The sequence below is a fragment of the Raphanus sativus genome, chromosome 1 (assembly GCF_000801105.2).
Source record: "Raphanus sativus cultivar WK10039 chromosome 1, ASM80110v3, whole genome shotgun sequence".
In the NCBI taxonomy this organism is placed as follows: Eukaryota; Viridiplantae; Streptophyta; class Magnoliopsida; order Brassicales; family Brassicaceae; genus Raphanus; species Raphanus sativus.
This window is the reverse complement of record NC_079511.1, coordinates 19,165,975-19,187,463: the sequence shown is the minus strand read 5'-3', so window position 1 is coordinate 19,187,463 and position 21,489 is coordinate 19,165,975. Positions and strand designations below refer to the sequence as shown.

The 21,489-nt window shown below is 33.9% G+C and overlaps 2 protein-coding genes across 3 annotated transcripts; one reads left to right on the top strand and one right to left on the bottom strand.

Moving 5' to 3' along the window:
* Window positions 1–22: 22 nt before the first annotated feature.
* LOC108831247 (protein psi1) lies at window positions 23–1,446 on the bottom strand. The gene is made up of 3 exons (XM_018604835.2): window positions 1,142–1,446; window positions 664–1,055; window positions 23–563 (listed from the first exon to the last, which is right to left on the bottom strand). Exons 1-3 carry the CDS (start codon window positions 1,346–1,348, stop codon window positions 113–115), a joined length of 1,050 nt encoding a protein of 349 aa, XP_018460337.1. The 5' UTR covers window positions 1,349–1,446; the 3' UTR covers window positions 23–112.
* A 17,274-nt stretch (window positions 1,447–18,720) lies between these two features.
* Window positions 18,721–21,169, top strand: LOC108851343 (aspartic proteinase Asp1). 2 transcript variants are annotated; one of them, XM_018624769.2, is made up of 8 exons: window positions 18,721–18,970; window positions 19,397–19,514; window positions 19,602–19,828; window positions 19,916–20,143; window positions 20,244–20,382; window positions 20,463–20,660; window positions 20,742–20,814; window positions 20,904–21,169. In XM_018624769.2, the coding sequence occupies exons 1-8, from the start codon at window positions 18,813–18,815 to the stop codon at window positions 20,993–20,995; spliced, it is 1,233 nt and encodes a 410-aa protein (XP_018480271.1). In that variant the 5' UTR covers window positions 18,721–18,812; the 3' UTR covers window positions 20,996–21,169. The 2 variants fall into 2 exon arrangements, with proteins under 2 accessions (XP_018480271.1, XP_018480264.1); XM_018624762.2 differs by having other exon boundaries at window positions 18,722–18,970; window positions 19,916–20,149.
* The last annotated feature ends 320 nt before the right edge of the window (window positions 21,170–21,489 follow it).

The following is a 21,489-nucleotide window of genomic DNA, read 5'->3' as shown; positions in this document are numbered from 1 at the left end:
TTTACAAAAAAAACAAAAAAGATTCTTTAGATTCTTAATCTAATTAACCAAGTCGTAAAAGCTCCCTTAGGAAAAGAAGAAAAAAAAAAGAAAAAGAGAAAAAGAAACAAGATCAAGAATCATTCTGAAGAATGCTCTGAATCTCTGCTCTTTGAGCATCTGTAAGTTGTTCCGGAAACTTAGTCCGAAACCGAACTCTCAAATCTCCTCTCGTCTTCCCATTCTCTTTTGGTTTTGGCATCCCTTTGCCATGAATGACTGTGACATATCCGGGGTGAATAACATCTTCTATCCTCAAACTCATGTTGTCACCATCAGGTAAAGCAACACAGAGCTCAAACCCCGTTAAAGCTTCGAGAAGAGAGACTTCCACCGCCATTTCTAGGTCGTCACCTTTTCTTTTAAACACCTCGTGCTCTTTCTCGACTATCACGAATGTCAAATCAGCCGGTACACAACTTCCCATTGCTTCGTTTCCTTTTCCTTCGAATGTCACTTTGGTTCCTTCTTTCCATCCTGGTTCCACTCTTATTTCCACCGTGTCATCCTCCTTGCTCAGTTGCCTTCACAACAGAATTAAAGCTTAGTTACTCTTCTTGTTCGAAAAGACTCGTACGTAACAAAAGTTGAGTCGTTGGTTAAAAAAAAAGAAAAGAAACAAACCCTGAGGTTGTAGTCACATCTCTCTTGATCTTGATCCTCTTAGTGCATCCGTTGCATAGCTCCTCGAGCGAGCAGCTTAGTTTCTTCTCTGTTGGTTGAGGTTTAGCCACTTTTTCTGATGAGGTCGAGTACAATATTGGGTTTGCAAAGCTCCTAGGCGATGTGGTCGTGGATCTCATAAGTGTAGGCATAAAACCAGCTGAAACCGTCCTGTTGCTGCTGCTCTTGCTTCTCCCTACACATGATGAACTCTGCCTTGCACCTGCCGTGGCCGTGTTGTGGCTATGACTTCTTGATAAAGATAATGGCTTCTTGTGTCTCACGCTGTCGAGTCTGTTATAGCTTCGAACCTTGCGAAGACTCGCGCCTTCCACCGTATTAGCCTTGGCTTCCTAGAAAATATTTACCATGGAAATCCATACACATATTGCATCATCTACCGAAACTTCGAACCAGTTGTGTCTTGTAATATCATTACCTGGAAATTGAAAGCGTTTGCCTCGTTAGTAACTTTGGATTTATGTTCTTCGTGGCGTTTGGATTCCTTGTAGAACTTTCGTTCGTGTTTATGATTAGGCTTCTCAGGAGGCAAAACTCTTGACATTGATCCGCAAATTTTGAAAATATCACGGAGGAGGAAGCTTCGTTTCTTGGTCGAAGGCTGAGCCACCCCTGGTGTTGCCATTCACGGCGAAGAGAGGAGAGTGGAATAGACGTTTTGTTTTATTTGTTAGCGAGTAGAGATATATCCAGAGAATATTTACATAATGTGTAACGTCTTTTTCCAAAAAGAAAAACTGTCTTTTTCCACAATTTCCTTTTTCTAATAACAAAAAGTATTTTGACTTCGATGGAAACAGGTACGAAACACAGAGATAATAAACGCGTAATACTGGATCCCATCAAAATTAATAAATTTAGATCCTTAAAAACAAAAGGAAACGCGTATATCTAATTAGCTAATGTTATGAATATTGTGTGATGTCTATTATAGAATATTCTAGATTTACTTGTTTCCTATTCCAAGTTATTAAATTTTATCTCCAAGCTATGTAATCCTATATAAGAAACTCATTATTTATGGAATAACACAACAATTCATTTATCTCTAAGCCATACGGCTCTCTCTCTCTCTTTAGTTCGATCTGTTCTAAGACAAGAACACTAGGATTAGAACACATTATCAGCACGAGACTCTAAACCCTAACTAAAATCCGGCGACCACAAAAACCCTAATTTCGGCCATAACTTCAAACCGACACATCTCCCTAACCGTAAGGATCCAGACGACAAGTAATATATCAAACCGAAGCTTTTGACGAGAAGAATCCAGCGCCGCAGACCACGCAGCAATCCGACTCCGGACGCGCCGTCACCTCCCAGTGCAAGCCGCGCCGTCAAAGATCATCCAAAACCCTAATAACCGCCAACTCCTTATCTCTCTTAATTTCGATATCTATTGTTCTTAGATCTCATACTAATCCAACTTTGAAACTTTCATTGTTGATTATTCAAGGTTTCTAAAAGAGAAAGCAAGGAGAAAAGATGCCGGCAAAGATTAAGGTAAGATCTCAAGAACCCTAATCTTTACTTGTGGTTCAAGCAATTCGGATTTCAAACTTCTCTTCATCTTAAATCCGATTTAAAAGTTTGCAATTTGATTTGGTTGATTTTAGTTCTTGTTTTATTTTAAAATCAAAACCCTAAACCCTTAATAGTTTTACATGACTTTAGTTTTGTATGGACAACAAGTGATACCCCTTTAAGGATGACACGCTATATGTCCAAACAAAACATAAGGCTAATGTTTTCCCTAATCCTAAAATCAGATTTGAATTTTAAACCCTAATCCTTAAAGTTTAAATCTGATTTTAAGAAACCCTAAACCCTAAAATATAAAGCATGTGATTACATGACTTTTGTTTTGTATGGACAACAAGTGATACCCCTTTAAGGATGACACGCCATATGTCCAAACAAAACATAAGGTTAATGTTTTCCACATATTTGGTCGATGATGCACACCATAGTGTGGCTAGACCATATTTTTCTTTTAGGTCAATGATGCATACCAATAGGTATGACTAGACCATATGAAGTAAAGGTCGATGATACGTACTCTTAAGTACGATTAGACCATAAAAAAAAATCATTGATCGATGATATTCACCCTCAGGTGCAACTAGATTTTTTCACCTGTGATTCACGGTGATCATCCACGATGATCCCCGTTGATCTATGATCCATGATGATCTTCGATGATCCGCGATGATCTACGATGATCAGTGATCCAAGGTGATCCACGGTGATCCTCGATGATCCACGGTGATCCACAATCACCGGTGATGGATGATGTGCACCACAGTGCAGCTAAGTCACGATCCGTTTTATTTGGTCGAGGAAGTGTACCGAATGGTACTACTAGACCATTAAACCGCATGGGTCGATGTAGCATACCATATGGTATGGCTAGACCATGCACTCGTCCATCCCACTATTTTCAAGGGATTTATAAATCAAACAAGTTGATTAAGAGATGGATGAGTTATGAGAAAAATAAATTTCTAAAAGAATGCAAACTGGCCGTGTGGCCCTCTTATTTGTTTGCTGGCCGTGTGATTTTAATTGTGTAATAGCCGATTGGCATTGGTCACTCAAGCCATATGGTTTTATTGTTTACATACTGGCCGAGTGCCTTTTTATTTCTTGTATAGCCGAATGGCATCAGAAATTGTATGTACTAACACTTAAATCATTTTGATATGATTTCAGATGTTTAGATTCCAACCCATGGACTATGATACCCTAGATATCTCTGGAGAGAACTATCTAAGATGGGCAATAAATATCTCGGTTATACTAACGATAGAAGGTCTTAGTGAATATATCATCAAGGATGATCATGGAACCGAGAATGAGAAATATAAGGCATTAACAGTAATGCGCCATCATCTCAATGTGGAACTGAGAAATTAGTACCAAGATATACAAAACCCTCGATGCCTTTGGACAGAGTTAAAGTTCAAATACACTAAGGTGATATTACCAAAGGCAAGGCATGAGTGGATGAGCCTCAGTTTCCGGGACTTTGGGTCCGTGGAAAAATACAATTATGCTCTATCCAAAGTAGCTCATACACTGATGTTTTGTGGTGAAAAGTTGACAGAGGAGGAATTACTTGAAAAAGTTTTCTCCACAGCAGATCCAAAAGATTTATTCCTACAACTAACCTATCGAGATAAAGGTTTCACCACATGCAACAATCTGTTCTTATACTTATCTCAAAATGAACAGATGAATCAGATGAAAGATGGTATGAGCGGCTATGAGGCAGATAGTGATGATGAAGAATCCATGGGAGCCACGTCCAAAGTGAAAGATGGAGTGGCCGGCTAGACCATTGTCTAAAGCCTTTAGACATTCTGATTTCATACTTATGATTTGGTGTTTTGTTTTAAATATAATTTGTCATTCAAATTTCATAGCATTAATAAAAGTTTTTCTTTATCTTGATTGATTTGCTTGAAAAATATTTTTTTTGATTGACAAATGAGAATGAAAACTCGAGAAGAGTATGTCTAGATCACCACGCCTAAGGCATGGCCTTAAGAGGCAGGAAATTTATCACCTAAGACCCATTGAGAAAGACCCAAAATCCCCACTGGCCGTGGACAAGGATACCACAATAACCGTGGTTGTAGATCCAATCATGGCCGAGGAGGGAGTAAAGGTCGAAATGGCATTACAAGCCACATCAAAATGGTTTCTATAATAAACCAATGGGCAAAGCAAAAGGAAATGTCCCTTAAGCTTATGAAAATCGCCAAAGGCATATATATAAGAGAGGTCGAGACTACATTCTCCCTACTGATCTAATACTATGCTAAGGATCAGTGTGATAAGGCATAAAAGCGTAGGTAACCAGTAAGGTTCACCAACAAATTTATACACTTTATGGCATGACCGGATTAGCCATCCTGGTCCGAACTTGATGCAAAGTTTAAAATTACTAAAGCACAAAGAGTTATCCCATAAGATCTCACGTTGTGAAACATGTACACAAGGGAAACTCAGTAGGCTTCATTGTTCCAAGCAACACGAAAGTATAATCTGATCATAAGGGTAGTGAGGACAAAACCCGTGATCATGACCAGACCACAAATTCGTGTATCATGGTCTAAAACCATGCTGGCCGTCCAAGCATTACGTTTAAGTGAGGACAAACAAACGTATTTTATAGCATGTTCATGAGGGGGAGAATAAACACTCCGTGTGGTCCATGACCATACTATAAAACCCGAACATGATAAGCCTGGCCGAAGGCCATAAGGCATTATAGCTTGGCCGTATAAGGCATAACCTATAAGGTTGAGACTTCAAAAGTCTATAAGCTTGGGTACACCACAAGAATACATGTATGAAAGATAAGATACATCAGGCCATATAAAGTGAGCATAGATATTCCTGTCTAAAGATGATAAAGGGTCATAATCCAGATATAGACCATCCTAAGAGTTTATGAATAAACCACCACATACCTATGTGCCATCTAGGATGGAATACCTCATCTAAGAATGAGATGAAAATCGGGAATATATGTTGGATAAGAGAACATGATCTTTCTCCCACGAATTCAATGAGACCATGAGCCAAACAAAGGTGATCATATTGTGGCCAAGGTACACGGATTACATACAAGATGAATCCGACTATCCAACATCATGGAGAAAGCTATAAGCTGGTAAATAGAAAGTGAAAGTGGAATGGTTTTAACCATCCAAGTCTTGGCAAAGATCCTCGGACCAGATATATATGTACTGGACGTCCATAAACAAAGAAAGAATGATAGCCAGACAGACCCGAAAGAATGACTAAGTCATACCAGCTTAGCACCACTATATAAATGTCCTAGTAGAGACATAATCAAGTTGCTAGAAGTCTATACAAGATAGACCAGTATGTTCCATATACAAGGAACCTCGGATAGAAAGAGATAAGGTGCTCATAATGATAGATCCGGGTTCATGAAAGAGAAACCATACTAGACAATGAGATAAGACCGGCCGGTCCTAAGGTACACGTATCATACAATGTAGCCTTGCAAACTACAAAGTATTCAATGATCCTGATAATAATAAAATCTCAATCGATTGTATCATGTCTAGAACGCGATAGAAACGCGAAGGAACATTATATAAGGTGTCGACACATACACACACTCATAAGTGATAAAGAGAAAGCACTTGAGCATACGAGATATGCGAGGATCACTAACCCACGTAAGAGTACTCATCATAGAGAAATGAATGGGACGTGGAGTTATAGTAAAGAATGTATATGATGGGCGTATTGGCCAAATACATAAGATAGACGCCATCTAACCAGTGAACAGATGAGTCTTGTGAGGAAAAGAAAATCGTGAGCTGTAGAACATGAAAGTACAGACAAGTGGTCGTACATGTTGCTACATAAAGCATTCAAAAGGAATGGCTTGATCACACAAGGATACTCACAGGGACTAAGGAACAAGGAAATGAATTCCTAGGTGGTGAATGCTACTACCCAATATCGAAATTAATAAAGATTTGGACATCTAAGGAAGATGTAGTAGACATTGGATATATCACTGGATATAAAGGTAACATAAGATACCTTGAGAAATGAGAAAGAAGTTCTCATAGAACAACATCGTTCCTGCGTTGTTCATGGACTGAAATGCAGCTGCATGCGTGTATGTACACACGATATGATAAGACTAAGTGATGCTTAGTAGAAAGTTCTATAAGAACGTTTCAGATCAGTCCATATAGTAGTCAATATATTTCTTGTGTTTATACTTAAAGAAAGGATGATTAAGATGATTGATTCTTGGAAAGGCTATGAAGAGACTACGATGATCTATAGTAGAGATCATTAGCCGTATATGAATGTTGGGATCTATGATCCAACGTACCAAGAATAGATTGATCAAATGGTCTGAGAATCCATCAGATTCACGACCAAAGGGAACCATACCGACTAGGATCATGTCCGACCTAATTCGACCTTAATCATCATTGGTCCCGACCAATCCATCCCGTCCAGCTTGTTCCGACCAGTTCCTCTAGGTCTTAAATCCGACCTAAACCATCCAAGTGAGAGGAACGTCCTATTGACCAAAAAGTGGCTTAGTTTTGATTAAACTTCAAACTATAACACAATAGCCACTTCATGAACAGACCGTGGACATATACTAAAAATTCATAAAGAGTTTTGGTCAAAGGATATGAATAAGATATATAGTGGACAAGAACATAATCCAGATGGATTATGGATGATGTCATGATCCGGACAGATCATGGACATACAAAGACATTCATGGTCGAATTTATCTAAGAGAGATAAACCATATGATCCGAATGGACCATGAATATCATGAAAGCATTTTGCTGATGCAGGTTACCAGTCCGATCCACACAGTGCTAAGTCCCAAACCGGCTATGTTTTCACATATGGAGGCACGGCCATTTCATGGAGATCAGTCAAGCAGACTATATCAGCCACATCATCCAATCACTCAGAGATATTGGTGATCCATGAATCAAGCAGAGAGTGTGTCTGGTTGAGACTCATGACACACCATATTCGGACAGCATGTGGAATCACGGATGGTAAAAACGAGCCGACCGTTCTTTACGAAGACAATGCGGCCCGCATAGCTCAGCTCAAAGATGGTTACATCAAGGGTGACAAGACTAAGCATGTTCTCCCCAAGTTCTTCTTCACCCACGATCTTCAGAAAGAAGGAGAGGTCAAGGTACTCCAAGTCAGATCCAGCGAGAACTCAGCCGACCTCTTCAGTAAGGCATTACCAACATGCACGCTCAGGAACCTTATGCAGCAGATTGGTATGCGATCACTGAGAGACCTTCAGTGATGTTCACTTCAGGGGGAGTAATGCGGCTGTACTCTTTTTCCTATCCATGGCTTCCCGTTTTTACCACATTGGGTTTTTGGGTTTACCATGGAAAGGTTTTAACGAGGCAGTATTCCAAACGCATTACAAACTCTAGACGGTTATGGCATTACAATATCGGTTTTTAACGAGATAGCATCTTACATGCATAATGGACATCAAGGGGAAGTGTTATGAATATTGTGTGATGTCTATTATGGAATGTTCTAGATTTACTTGTTCCCTACTCCAAGTTATTAGACTTTGTCTCCAAGCTATGTAATCCTATATAAGGAACTCATTACTTATGGAATAACACAACAATTCATTCATCTCTAAGCCATACGGCTCTCTCTCTCTCTCTCTCTCTCTCTCTCTCTCTCTCTTTAGTTCGATCTGTTTTAAGACAAGAACACTAGGATTAGAACAGCTAAATTACTAATTAGAAGATGACTTTTTTTTTGTTGCAAAGTGCGATTTTTCATTTAAATTAAACCGGGTTTAGTGAATACAAAGCTTGTTTGGTTATAGAGTCTGCCATATCATTAGCAGCTCTAGGGATAAAATTAAACTTGATTGAAGTAAAGTGATGAGAAAGCAGATAGATGTCGTGAAGGATGCCAAAGATCTCCAGGTGAATAGCCTTATTCTTGATCATCTTAATCAGCGATTGAGAGTTAGAGAGGAGAGTTAGCGATTCCAGGTCACGATTGAGGGAGAAGATTATGGTTGCGCGCACAGCCAAGGCTTCCGCCATGAGGTGCGATGAAACAAAAGTTGCAGTCGCTGCATGTTGGGAGAGGGAGCCATGATTATCAACAACCCAACCGAATCCTGCAGATCCTGTCAAGGGGTTCCAAGCCACATTAGTGGAGATTGTGCAGCGGCCTTGAGTAGGAGGATTTGGTTCGGGATTGATCATCGGGATCAGGTGGGGTGAAGATGTTGGGGTTGCTTGGGCGATTGTCCATTCTCGGGCATCAGAGAGAGCTTTCACGATTGTCTCTTCTGGTGTGAAGGTTCGTTGTTGAAAGATTAGCTGATTTCTTGATAGCCAAATGGAACATATAATCCAAGCTGAGATCGTCTCCTTAGGGAGTCCAAGCGGTGGTAGAGAAGGGATTCTTCTTGCTTGTTCCAGACCTGCAATAACAGACTCAACCAGGGAGGGGTGAAAAGGCAGAGCCAGCAGAGCAAGTTCCCAAACTTTGATGGCGTAGTGGCACTTGAAGAAAGCGTGAACAATCGATTCTTCCTCATCACATCGGGGGTATTTAGTCTGGATTGGGATTTGTCTTATTGCAAACTGCTCCCCCACAGGAAGGCCTCCATGGAATGATTTCCAGATAAAGAGCTTGATTTTTTGGGCAGCTTTCAGGTTCCAAACATTGCCTATCCAGTCAGTTTGTGGCTCTTGTTCCATTGGTATCAGAGGTGGGCTTTCATCTGTTAGTACGAGGTAACCAGATCGAGTTGTATACTCTCCTGAGGGGGTCTTAAGCCATACCAATTCATCGGGGGCGCCTTTGATGCTTGTTTTTTTTGAGGATTTGATATTTGTGAAAAGGGAGGAACCAAGATCCCAATCAGTGGAGCCATCAAGGAAGATGTCCGAGACTCTCAGGTGTTGGAGGTGCTCAGGGGGAGGGCCAGTGGGTCTAGTTGCTTCGCTATGTGAGAGCCAAGGGTCTGTCCAAACCGAGATCATAGAGCCTGAACCAACCATCCATCCTACTTGCTTGAGGAGGAGGTCTCTGCAATTAAGGACACTGCACCAGCCGTGAGAGCAGGTTTTAGTTGCTTGGCATGATAGGAACGAGGAGGTATGGCAGTATTTTCCTAAGAGACAGCGAGCTAATAAGCATGACGGATTCTTAATTATTCTCCAGCTGATCTTTGCAAGGAGGGCGTCATTGAAGGAGGTAATCTCTTTGAAGCCCAGTCCGCCTTTCTTTTTTGGTCTTGCCATTTTGTTCCAGGATATCCAAGACATCTTGCGTTTTTCTGGTTCTGAATCCCACCAAAATCGAGTTAATATTGACTGTATTTGTTTTCAGAGGGAAACGGGGAGCTTGAAGCAGGACATAGAGTGAGTTGGCATGGCTGCAAGAACACTTTTGAGCATCACCATCTTCCCTGCTTGCGAAAGGAATTTTGTGGACCAGCTGACAGCTTTGAGTTTGATGCGACTGACAATCGAGGCAAAGAGGTCCCTCTTGCGTCTACCAAAGTGCTCAGGGAGTCCTAGGTATTTACCTACACCTCCTTCCTTATCAATCTCCAGTGTTTGCTTGATCGAGTCTTTTGTTGCTTGGGTTTTGCGTTTTGAGAAGTTGATGGAGGATTTTTGGGTGTTGATTAGCTGGCCTGAGACTGTCTCATAGGTTGATAGAAGTTCATTGAGTGTCTTTGCTGTTTTCTGGTTTGCCCTACAGAAGAACATAGTATCATCTGCGAATAGCAAATGATTAATGCTAGGACAATGAGTACCCATCTTGATTCCTTTTAGTTTCCCATTGCGTTGGTCTCTTAGGCATAGACCCGAAAGGACCTCACTGTATAGGATGAAAATGTAGGGGGAGAGAGGGTCACCCTGTCGAATCCCTCTCTATGGTTGCACGAATCCTCTCGAGGCTCCATTGACTATAAACGAGGAGGACACAGTGCATATGCATTGCATATCTAATTAGTCCAGATTGCATGGAAACCCAAACGCGTAAGTACTTCCCTAACAAAGTTCCATTCTAGCATGTCATAGGCTTTGCTCATGTCAGTCTTTATTGCCATGGAGAATTGGGTTTCAGCTTTAGACGTCTTTAGGTAGTGTAGGACTTCATGGGTGATTAGAACATTGTCTGATATTGCTCGCTTTTTGACAAATGCAGACTGAGTTTCAGCAACGGCATTGTGGAGCAAAGGCTGGAGTCTTCGGGTAAGAAGCTTTGAAATGATTTTGTAATACACATTACAAAGGGCAATATGCCTGTAATCTGATACCTTTGTTGCTTCAATTCCTTTAGGGATCAATCTGACATGGGTTTCGTTTATAGATTGTGGCATGACCCCCGATATGAAGAAGTCTTGGACCTCTTTGACTATATCTGCACCCATTCTTCTCTAGTTTGTTTGAAAGAAGCATGAGGAAAAACTAGAAGATGACTGTTTCTTTTCTTTTTCTCTCTCTTTTTCTTTTTCATTTTGACTCGTTGATATCCTCATAGTTATCCTAATATGAATACTGTCCAAGATATTTAATAAACCTACTAGGCCTTGATGTTTTTGCTTCAATTCAGTTCTAGTTCAACTCTTTTTTTTTTAGATATAGAAATCGTTTTGTTGCTTATGAAATTTGTTCGATTTTGGCTAAGTTATTTTGATTTTCTATTCAGATAACAATTGTAGGAACCAGCTGATCTCCCATAAAAATTTAGTCTAGTTTGGTACCAGTTCGATTTTGGTTTTCATTTAATTTCAATTAGTTTGGATACAAATCAAATCTTTTCAGTTTCAGATTAAATATCGGACAGTTCAGATAAATTTAAATATCTTGAATAAAAAATATTTGAGTAATTTAATTCTTTCCTGTAATTTGAATATTTTAGATATTTAGATAAAAAAATATTAGGGTATTTCGATGTTCTTGAGTATTTTGGTTTATAAGCAGTATTTTAAAATATTAGCAATTTTAAAATCAAATATAATTGATATTTTAAATTATATAAACTATATTTATATATTTTGGTACCCATTGGACTTTCAGTTCGGTTTGGGTTTGATTTCGTATTTTTGTTCTAGAAACACAGATATTGTTCGAATATTTGTGAACTTCAGTTCAATTTCAAATTCGTTTTTATTTGATTTTGGTTCGGTTCTGGTGTATATGCCCATAATATCATTCATATTTATAGACTCCTCCCATCATGTGAGAAACCATTAGAATAAAAATCCATAAATTTTAATATATGGTCTTTAAAAATAAATTTGAGCTATTAAAATCAAGAGTGAATTTACTCAAAATCCTAAAAGAAGTTGAATATTAGGGATTTGCCATATGAGGAGGGGAAAATGGTAGTGATATGGGAAAGAAAATTGGGGAGATTTAGTGTGTGGAATACAAATAGGGTGAGTTTGGTGGGTAGGGAGTGCAATTATTCTAAAATCAATTATGTCCCTTATGGCAAGCCAAGTGATGAAAGCATAGCGAGGAACTCCTGGGGAAAACAAGACAAACTTACTCCTTAGTACTCTTTCCTTGTGATGCCTGATTTGATGCTAAGTTTCAGAGGAGACACACTTGTTACCATAAACATCATCCCCAGGTTTCCATAAATTTTCATTCCATCTGTCAGTTAGCATTCAGGGAAAACATTCTATCTCGTGAACCATGGTACGTGTATGTCTGTCACGACACCTGTGAAATTTCCACTCACCATTCAGAAGAACATCTCGGATCTTCATATCCCTTCCAATACCCAGTTTATGTGTGTCAATTTCACCAGAAAACTCAATAAGCACACTTTTGGGATACCACAAATCCATCTAGAACCTCGTTGTATTATCAATACCACTGGTCTGAGGTCAATCAGGATCCTAAAACAAAAATGTTATAATCGTTTTACTTAAAAGTGGTTCAGCTGATACGCGAGATAAAGCAATCGAGAGTCAACAAGTGTCGACCGACACCAACCTAGTGTCGATCTACACTTCCCCAAATTTACGCTCAACGAGTTTTAATGAAGATCCAAGAATTGTAGTTTGGGCTCAGAAGTTTTTCTTATTTGCAAAAGAGCCCAAAATGTGTTTCGACCTATATTTACTGTTTCTAAGCCATTGTTGACGGCCAAAGGAGAGATTTAGTTCTGAGTGCGTCATTAACAACGACGAGTTCTTCTTTGTATTTCCTTTCGGCGTTTTGCTAGACACTTCATTAAACGAAACCTTTAAACCCTTTTATTCACACTCAATCACTTGTTAGTATTCTAATCTCCCATTACCGGATTTAGGATTCAACACCTTAGATTTTAAAAATCATTATAACAATTTATTTTCATAGATTTTCACAATAGACAATATTTTCTACAACTCTTTCCAAATTTTACAAATCCTCTACATTAAAATCAACAAACTCTATATAAATATTACTCCCACTAACACCCCCAAGTTTGATTTCTAAACCTTGTTTGTAATGTTTGATGTATCTTGCTCCGGAGAATTCCCTTTATTCTTCTGGCTAATGATTCTTGAGGAGGGTTGTTTCCTGCTGGTTTAGTGTTTAGGAGTTCTCAAATTTTCATGACTCTTTAGCTATGTACCTCATCTTGTATATTTTTTCGTTTAGTAATCAGTCAATCATTTAGTGAAAACTAAATTTTGACCCGCACAACCGTGCAGATGTTTGTTTTCAATTTGATATAAATATATATTTATTTTAAACTTTTGGTGGTATACATTTTAAACACTAATCATAAATCTAAATGTTTATATAACTATTTTAAATACAATAGTTTTATAGTGTACATGTTATAATTATCAATTGTTTAAAACTGTAATATGTATTTGTCGCTTCTTATTATATACTTATCTTATTGTATTTGCATTTATTTATAGAACAAACTAATATATGCATTAAACAACATATTCAAAATTATTTTGTATTAAATTTATGCTCATTTTGACCTGCCGACCTTTAAAATATAATTTCTTATTAGCAATATTTTCTTACGTTTATTCATTAGATAATATATTATTATATATACAAAATCTAAGATATGTCAGTTTTATACCTGTATTATATAGTTTGTGAATGTTAAGTCGTTATGTCATCGTATTATATTTTTAGCATAAATATTTATATTTATAAAAATAAAATTTATAAATTTATCAACTTAATATAACTTTATCATATTTAGTTCAATATAATAATTTTTTTTCTCATTTTATTTGATAACTGAATATATATTAATGTATAATAATAGTTCATTGCTAATTATGAAATTAGTTGAAATATTTACATAAACTTTTTGAAAATTAAGATATTGCTAAAATATTTTTCAACAGATTTGTTAAAATAAATACTTAAATTGAAAATGAAAAGATATTATGATTAAAATATTTTATATTATTAGATTTAATGAAATACATGTTGATTTTTATATATGTATTATATAGTTTACTAATGTTAACTTGCTTCAAAAATGTATTATATTTTAAATATAAATATTTAAGAAAATAAAATATAACAATTTAATATAATTTATCATATTTAGCTTGATATAATAATTTTATGTTACAGTGATTGATTATGATTATACAATAGATAAAACATGATTAAATTTATATTTTAATTTTAATTTTATGAAATATATTAATTTATAATAATATTTCATAAATAATCTCGAATTAGTGAAAATATTTACATATAAGTTTGAAAATTAAGATCTTGTTAAAAAGAGATTTGTTGGAGTTTTTAAAAAAAAAAAAATATATATATATATATATATATATATATATATATATATATATTAAAAATGAAAAGATATAAAAAAATATCTATATTATTAAAACTGAAGTACATTTTAGTACTGTTTGGAAATATAGATAAAAGTTTAAATGAGGATTGTTTTTTTTTTGTCGTTGAATTGTATTATTAAGCCTTCAAGGCAAAAAATTCTAAACAATAAGAACCAATAAAACAATATAGAAAAAGGATACACCAGTAGGGATCCAAAATAAACTAACACATCTATTTTGCGTATGGATGACTAAAGATTTTTCATACAAAAGCTTCATATTTGCTTATGGAATAGATGAATCTCAAAGGAGACAATCTTCATATTAATCCAAAAGCACCATGCTTCATAGTGAGTTGAAAACAATTGTCATTCTCTTTTTATTACTCCAGTAGGAGCCACCGAGATAAGACAATTCTCTATTTTGCTATATTAGTAGAGCCAAAGAGATTACCGTTCCGTAGAAATTTCATGCTGTCTTTCGAAGTAACCATAGTTTGTAGCAAGAACTCCATCACCATCGAATGAAGAACCATCAACGATTGAAGCCGGTAAGACCCGTCACCACCATCCGCATTAGATCTATCAATTAACTTTTCTAAACAGTTCAACTGAACCGAAATTTTTATCTTTCCAAACCAATTGGAAAAGCATACAAAGAACAATAAAAAACTTTGCCAGATTCAAAATAAATTGGCAATAAAACAGCGACTGCAAACAAAACAGATCCAAGAAAGAGATGCAGAACGAATTAAACAAGCCGATGTCGGAGCTGGAGAAGCCTCCGATCATCGGCTTGAAACTATGAAAAATTTCTCTTCTTCTCTTTTGACGGCTAGGGTTTTCTGGATATTCGTTTGAAATGAAATGAGGATTGTTTAGTAGCAGTATTTTTGGTATTTACTTTTATTTACATATTTAGCTATTAAATTTACAATATATTATGTACTTCCTTTTTATATTTCTTTTTATTTACAGATCCTGCAACTGTATTTATAATCAATTTAAATTAATTAATTACATTTCCAAAGTTTATATAACCAAAACAATATTTATATATTGACCGTTATTTATATTGTATGAATATTAACTAAATCGCATGTATTAAAAAGAGATAACTTTTCTCATGAGATTAACTAAATCGTCAAATTACAAAATATAAAAAATACACATGTGATTTTTTTATAAACCGAAGGTTTAAGAATTTAAATACTCCCTCCGTCCCACTTTAAGTGGAGTTTTAGGGAAATTTTTTTGTTCCATTTTAAGTGATGTTTTTAAGTTTCTAGGTAAAAAATAAATACATTTTAATATTTTTAGTTATTTATATTATGTAGTATAATTGTTTATTGATTGAAATTACTTTAATCATTATTGTTTTTAGGTAAACGAGAAAATAGAATAAAAGTTTGTAATTTCTTAATCAACGTGTAAAAACCTCAAAACTCATTTATTTTGGAACAAAGGGAGTATAAATTAAATCAAACACCCGCACGGGAGTGCGGATCATGTTCTAGTTATAATTAAAGTAGTTAAAAATTTCTATATATTATTAGTCTTAGTTAAATACATTTCATAAAAATTAAAAGATGATCCAAATTAAAAAATCATACATGAAAAAAGTAATGATTTATGTTTTAATATATAAGATATTTTAATAGAAAACATGTTTTAATAGAAAAACATTTATAAATGGTTTAAATTGTCCATTATTCCAAATACACGTAGTTTATAAGGCATTTCATTAATACCCACAGTTATACAATTCAGCTTATCTGAAATGGTCATTGTTTTTTAATCTCTTAAATGTGTCAAAATCATCAAACCCCCATTGTACAGACGTAACCGCGTCAAATCCGCGTTAAAAATCCTCTCTCTCCGGCTCTTCCCCCTCCAATATTTTTCTACTACAAAGCTTCCTCTGTTCATAATTTAATTACCTAACTGTGTGGAATTTTTGAGAGAAAAAATTTCAAGTTTTTTGTTGTGTAATTATTATTCATTTTGTAAGAACAACACTCAAACTATCAAATTTATGCCAGCCCGCGATATAATTATCATTGTATATAATTCTCGAGCTATCAAATGCTGCTTAAACAACCAAATTAATGGCATTTGTTACATTTTTGTGTCACAAACTTCTATTATTCAATAAGACATCAACAGCTGAAAGTTTGCAAGAGCTTTGTTCCCAAAAAAAAGCAACAAATGGTATTTATTTTTTGAAACACAAATACAAATGTTAATGTTTGCTTTTCTTGACAATAAATGTTTGCCATTTCTTTTCTTCTTCTTTTTTTTTGCCAAATTTATGCTATTTTGTACTTTCGTATATTAGAATTTGACCAGAGACCATGACCATTTAAAGTCCTCCGATATTTCCTACGAGGGTTCCAAACTTCCAGCTCTTAAACATCCCCTAGATATTATCTATTATATTAAAATAGAAGTCACAATTTCATTTCATGTGTGATATTTTAAGTTATACCATTATTTAGAAGATTTATAAAATACAGATAAGTTAACTATAATATCATTTAGTATTTAAATATTAATTTAAGAAAATTCTAACAAAATTTTTAAAGAATCTTTTCAATATTTATTTTCGAAAATTGATTAATTTCAATTTTAGTTGTCATAAAATATAATCAGAAATTTAAATATAATTTAGTTTTGATTTATAAACAAAAACTAAAATTATATAAAATATTGTAATGATAATAATAGCCACTTAAAATGATTACTTTCCAAAAATACATTTTACAAAGATTTTAAAAAGATTTTGTTGGAAAGCAGTATACATTTCTGTTTAATTATATAACATGTATAAAAATTAACTTATCTTAAAATTTTATATATACAATAATCTATTATATAAATTGAATAAACAAAACAAATTACTAAAAGAAATCTAGCACCTTGAATTTCGAGTCGGAATTATAGTAAACTAAAAATAAAATAATTCTGAAGTATGACATTTCTAACAAATCTAACATTTTATTAGAACTACTATATTGAACTAAATATGATAAATTATTTTAAATCTCAGTTCAAAAAAAAATATTTTAAATTGATAAGTTAGTATATTTTATTTTCATAAATATAAAACATTTATTCTAAAAATATAATATGTTGGTAGAATGGTTTAACATTAATAAACTATATAATACATGTATAAAAAGTAAACTTTTCTTAAACTTTTATATAGACAATAATTTATTATATAAACTGAATAAACAAAAACAAAATTTTCAAGGAAATCTAGCACTTTGAATTACGGATCGGGATCATAATAAATTAAATATAAAATACATACATAATAAGAAGCAATATATATATATATATATGTGATCATTTGAAATTGTTAGTTAATTAACAGCATGAAAACTATTAAATTATTGTAGTTGAAATAGTGATTTAAACATTTAAATATATGAATAATCGTAAAATATAACTAATTAAATAAACCAAATATGTATATAAACATGAAAATAAATACCCGCACGGTTGTGCGGGTCATAATCTAGTTTATGAATTAATTTGCCACATTTCTTTTTACAATCAGTTTGTAACTAAAATTTATGACATGTAATATGATTAAATATGACATGAACAATTATATTTAATATTAATATATATTTTTGGTAATCTTTGTAGAATATGACAATAACTCATACATTATATTTAATATTGATTTATGATTTTGGTAATTTTTTTAAATATGATAATAACTTATAAATTATCACTAAAATAAATATTTTCTAATATGACATTAAAATTACGAAATATTATTTAATTCTTTGTTTATAATCATACAATTTTTATTACTAAAATTTTCAATTTTTTGACTTTCAGTTTTTTCTATAATTTTTTTAATTAGATATTTTAACCATAATATCATTAGTTTCTTTTAAAATATTGTTTAATTTAAATTTTTGATAACTATACAATATTTATATGAATATTTTTAGTAATTTTATACAAGCCTATATAATATATTTAACCAAAAGAAATAGATAAAAAGTTATCTAAAATATAATTTTAAATATAAACATATATATTCTTAAATATAATTTAATATAAACAAAATTATATATCTCTTAATGTTATGATTAATTAAATAAATTTTATATTAAATATTGGTCCAAAATAATAAAATATAATACTGACAAATTTAATTTTTAAATATAATTTAAATTTGAAAAAATTTAGTACTGCACATTCTGTACGAAGACACCTAGTTTATTCATATGTTAGAATATTTTAATACACCAAATTATTTTGCCCAAAGTAAGAATGCAGCAAACTATACGTATTTCTTTGTTCAAACAAGAAAATACTACAATTTGTAGAAATCATATTCTTGAGTTTTTCTTTGTAGAAATCGTATTTATCTTCTGAGAAATCATATTAATTGTTTTCAGCTAACTCTTTGATAAAATAATTATTTTTTCATCCTTTTTTTGTAAACTAATTATTTTCATCTTTCTTTCTTATATAACATAAAGGGTTAATCATTAATGCATGCTGTTTTTTTTTTCTTTCTTTCTTTTGTTGACTGAATAATTATTTTTTCTTTCTTTCTTTCTTTATTAGTATATAAGAAACAGAAATCTTGATGGTTAGATGCATATCTCAACTTTCTCTCTCTCTGCAACTGTTTGATTTGCTTTTGAAAATTGCTTTGCAAGAAAGTGAGATAAAATATGAATTTGAGATTGTCTCTTCCTCTGATCTTGTTTTTGATTATAGTTCCTCAATCAATTCAAGGTTCCATCTTCAAAACCTTCTCAAATACGCTATCTCCCAAATCTCCTCCTTACTCATTCGTCTTCCCTCTCTCCGGCAATGTCTTCCCTCTCGGGTAAACATATCGATGTTCTCTTCTTATCTCTTTTATGGCGTAGCTCCTAAAACAAGATTTAGAAATATTAATCTGCAAACCAAGCTTATGTTATAGTCTAAAACTAAACCGTAAACCCTCAAAAATGTGTAGATTCCTTGGTGAAGAAGAGTTTTGGTCGAATTTTGCTCTGTTTTTTCCTCTGTTCAGAACTTTGGTGTTATACATTTTAATTAAAAAGACTTAAAAGTTATTTAAGCAAAAACTAAAACCTCAAAAATATAAAAATGTAAAAATATAAAATTTATATCTGAACATTGTGTATTTTCTTAATTTTTGACGATCAAACCTTCGTTCTCAACGTAGACTTTTTTTGCTTTAATTTTCAACGTAGACTTTTTAGCCCTTTTTTATCTTCTTCATCGTCGAATCATATTTGTATTGCAGATATTACTCGGTCTCTCTTAAAATAGGAAATCCTCCAAAGGACTTTACTTTTGATATTGATACTGGCAGTGATCTCACATGGGTTCAGTGCGATGCTCCTTGCTCTGGCTGCTCTGTGGTATATATTCATATTATTCTATTCATTTTCTTGTCAAAATCAACCTCTTTCTCTTCTTATTGTTATCTCTATTTGTTTGTTTTGTAGCGTACTGAACTTCAGTACAAGCCTAAGTCAAACACTGTCCCATGCTCAGACCCAATTTGCTCAGCTCTACACTGGCCTCAGAAGCCTGAATGTCCGAACCCTAAAGACCAATGCGACTACGAGGTTGAATATGCTGATCAAGGTTCATCAATGGGTGCACTTGTCGTTGATCAGTTTTCTTTAAAACTCCTAGACGGCTCGTCTTTTGTACCTCGCTTAGCATTCGGGTGAGCTACCTAAGGGAATTGTATTTTCATTAACACAGTAATGTGAGTCTTGAGATGGAAATGTTGATTCCTGCAATGTGTTTATAGGTGTGGTTATGATCAGTATTTCCATAGTGCACATCCTCCGCCTGCTACTGTTGGAGTTTTGGGGCTTGGGAAAGGGAAAATCAGCATCTTGACACAGCTTGTCTCAGCCGGACTAACTAGAAATGTGCTTGGGCATTGCTTAAGCTCTAAAGGTGGAGGCTTTTTGTTCTTTGGAGACAATGTCATTCCTTCTACTGGTGTATCCTGGACAACATTAGTGTCACCTATGTATAAGTATTTCTTCAGTTATTTCTTTTATATATATTACTAGAAGTCGGTATTGTTTTTCTTATTATAACTATTGATTCGTCTATCATTTGACATGAAGCAACCACTACACGACTGGACCAGCCGAGCTTCTTTACAACGGGAAGCAAACAGGTTTAAGTGGCCTCAAATTCATTTTTGATTCCGGAAGCTCCTATACTTATTTCAACAGCAAGACATACCAAGCAATAGTTAACCTGGTAGAAAACTATACAAAAACTCAAGAATAATGTAAGTATTTTTATGGTTACTTAATGCAATATCTCTTCGTGTGTCTCAGATTGGAAATGATCTGAAAGGTAAACCGTTGAAGGATGTGAAAGAGGATAAGACTTTAGCAATATGTTGGAAAGGAGCTAAGCCTTTGAAATCTGTTCTTGAGCTCAAGAACTTGTTCAAGACCTTAACAGTCAACTTTAAGAATGGCAGAACAAACTCTCAGCTCCAGATCCCACCTGAGTCTTATCTCATCGTCTCTGTAAGAAATATAAAGACCTTAGAAACTCCTTTAGTACATTCAAGATTGTGAAAATGGTTTTTTTATTTATTTTATATTTAGAAAACTGGGAACGTCTGTTTGGGAATACTCAATGGAAGTGAAGTAGGATTACAAGACTCCAACGTAATTGGAGGTAAAGAAGGAACAACTATTAACAGTAATGTTTTAGCTTTTGGCTAAACAAAACTGATTTTGTCTTTGTTGTTGTTTTTTTTTTTGAAGATATATCTATGCAAGGGACTATGGTGATCTACGACAATGAGAAACAACAACTCGGATGGGTTTCTGCTGATTGCGATAAGCTTCCAAAGTGATGATAGATATGAAAGATTCACCATATTATAACTTCATAGTCTGAAATTTCACAAATAAAACAATTGAGTGACCATCAATACCATTAAATCAGATTCATTCCTGATTTATGCCCTTAATGAATGTTTTAAAGTTTTCCAAAATTATCTTTAATGATATGAACAAACTTAAAAATTCATTAATGGCATTAGTATCATTTGTTTTTGTGGGCCTATTTCAACATTTAGATGGACTTACTAACTAATTAAATGAATTATGTTTTTATATAATTAAATTCAAATTCCATAAACTTTTTAATATCGGGCGGGTATTTATTTTATCTTTTTAGTTTTTTTACTAAATGATATATTTATAATATTTAAACATAAATTTAGATTGAAAATTAATATTTGTAGTTATAATAAAAATTATAAATTAAAAGTTTTACAAAATATTTTGATATAAATTTTTAAATTTCCTAATTAAAATAATATAGAGGTGGGTCATATTTTTTTCT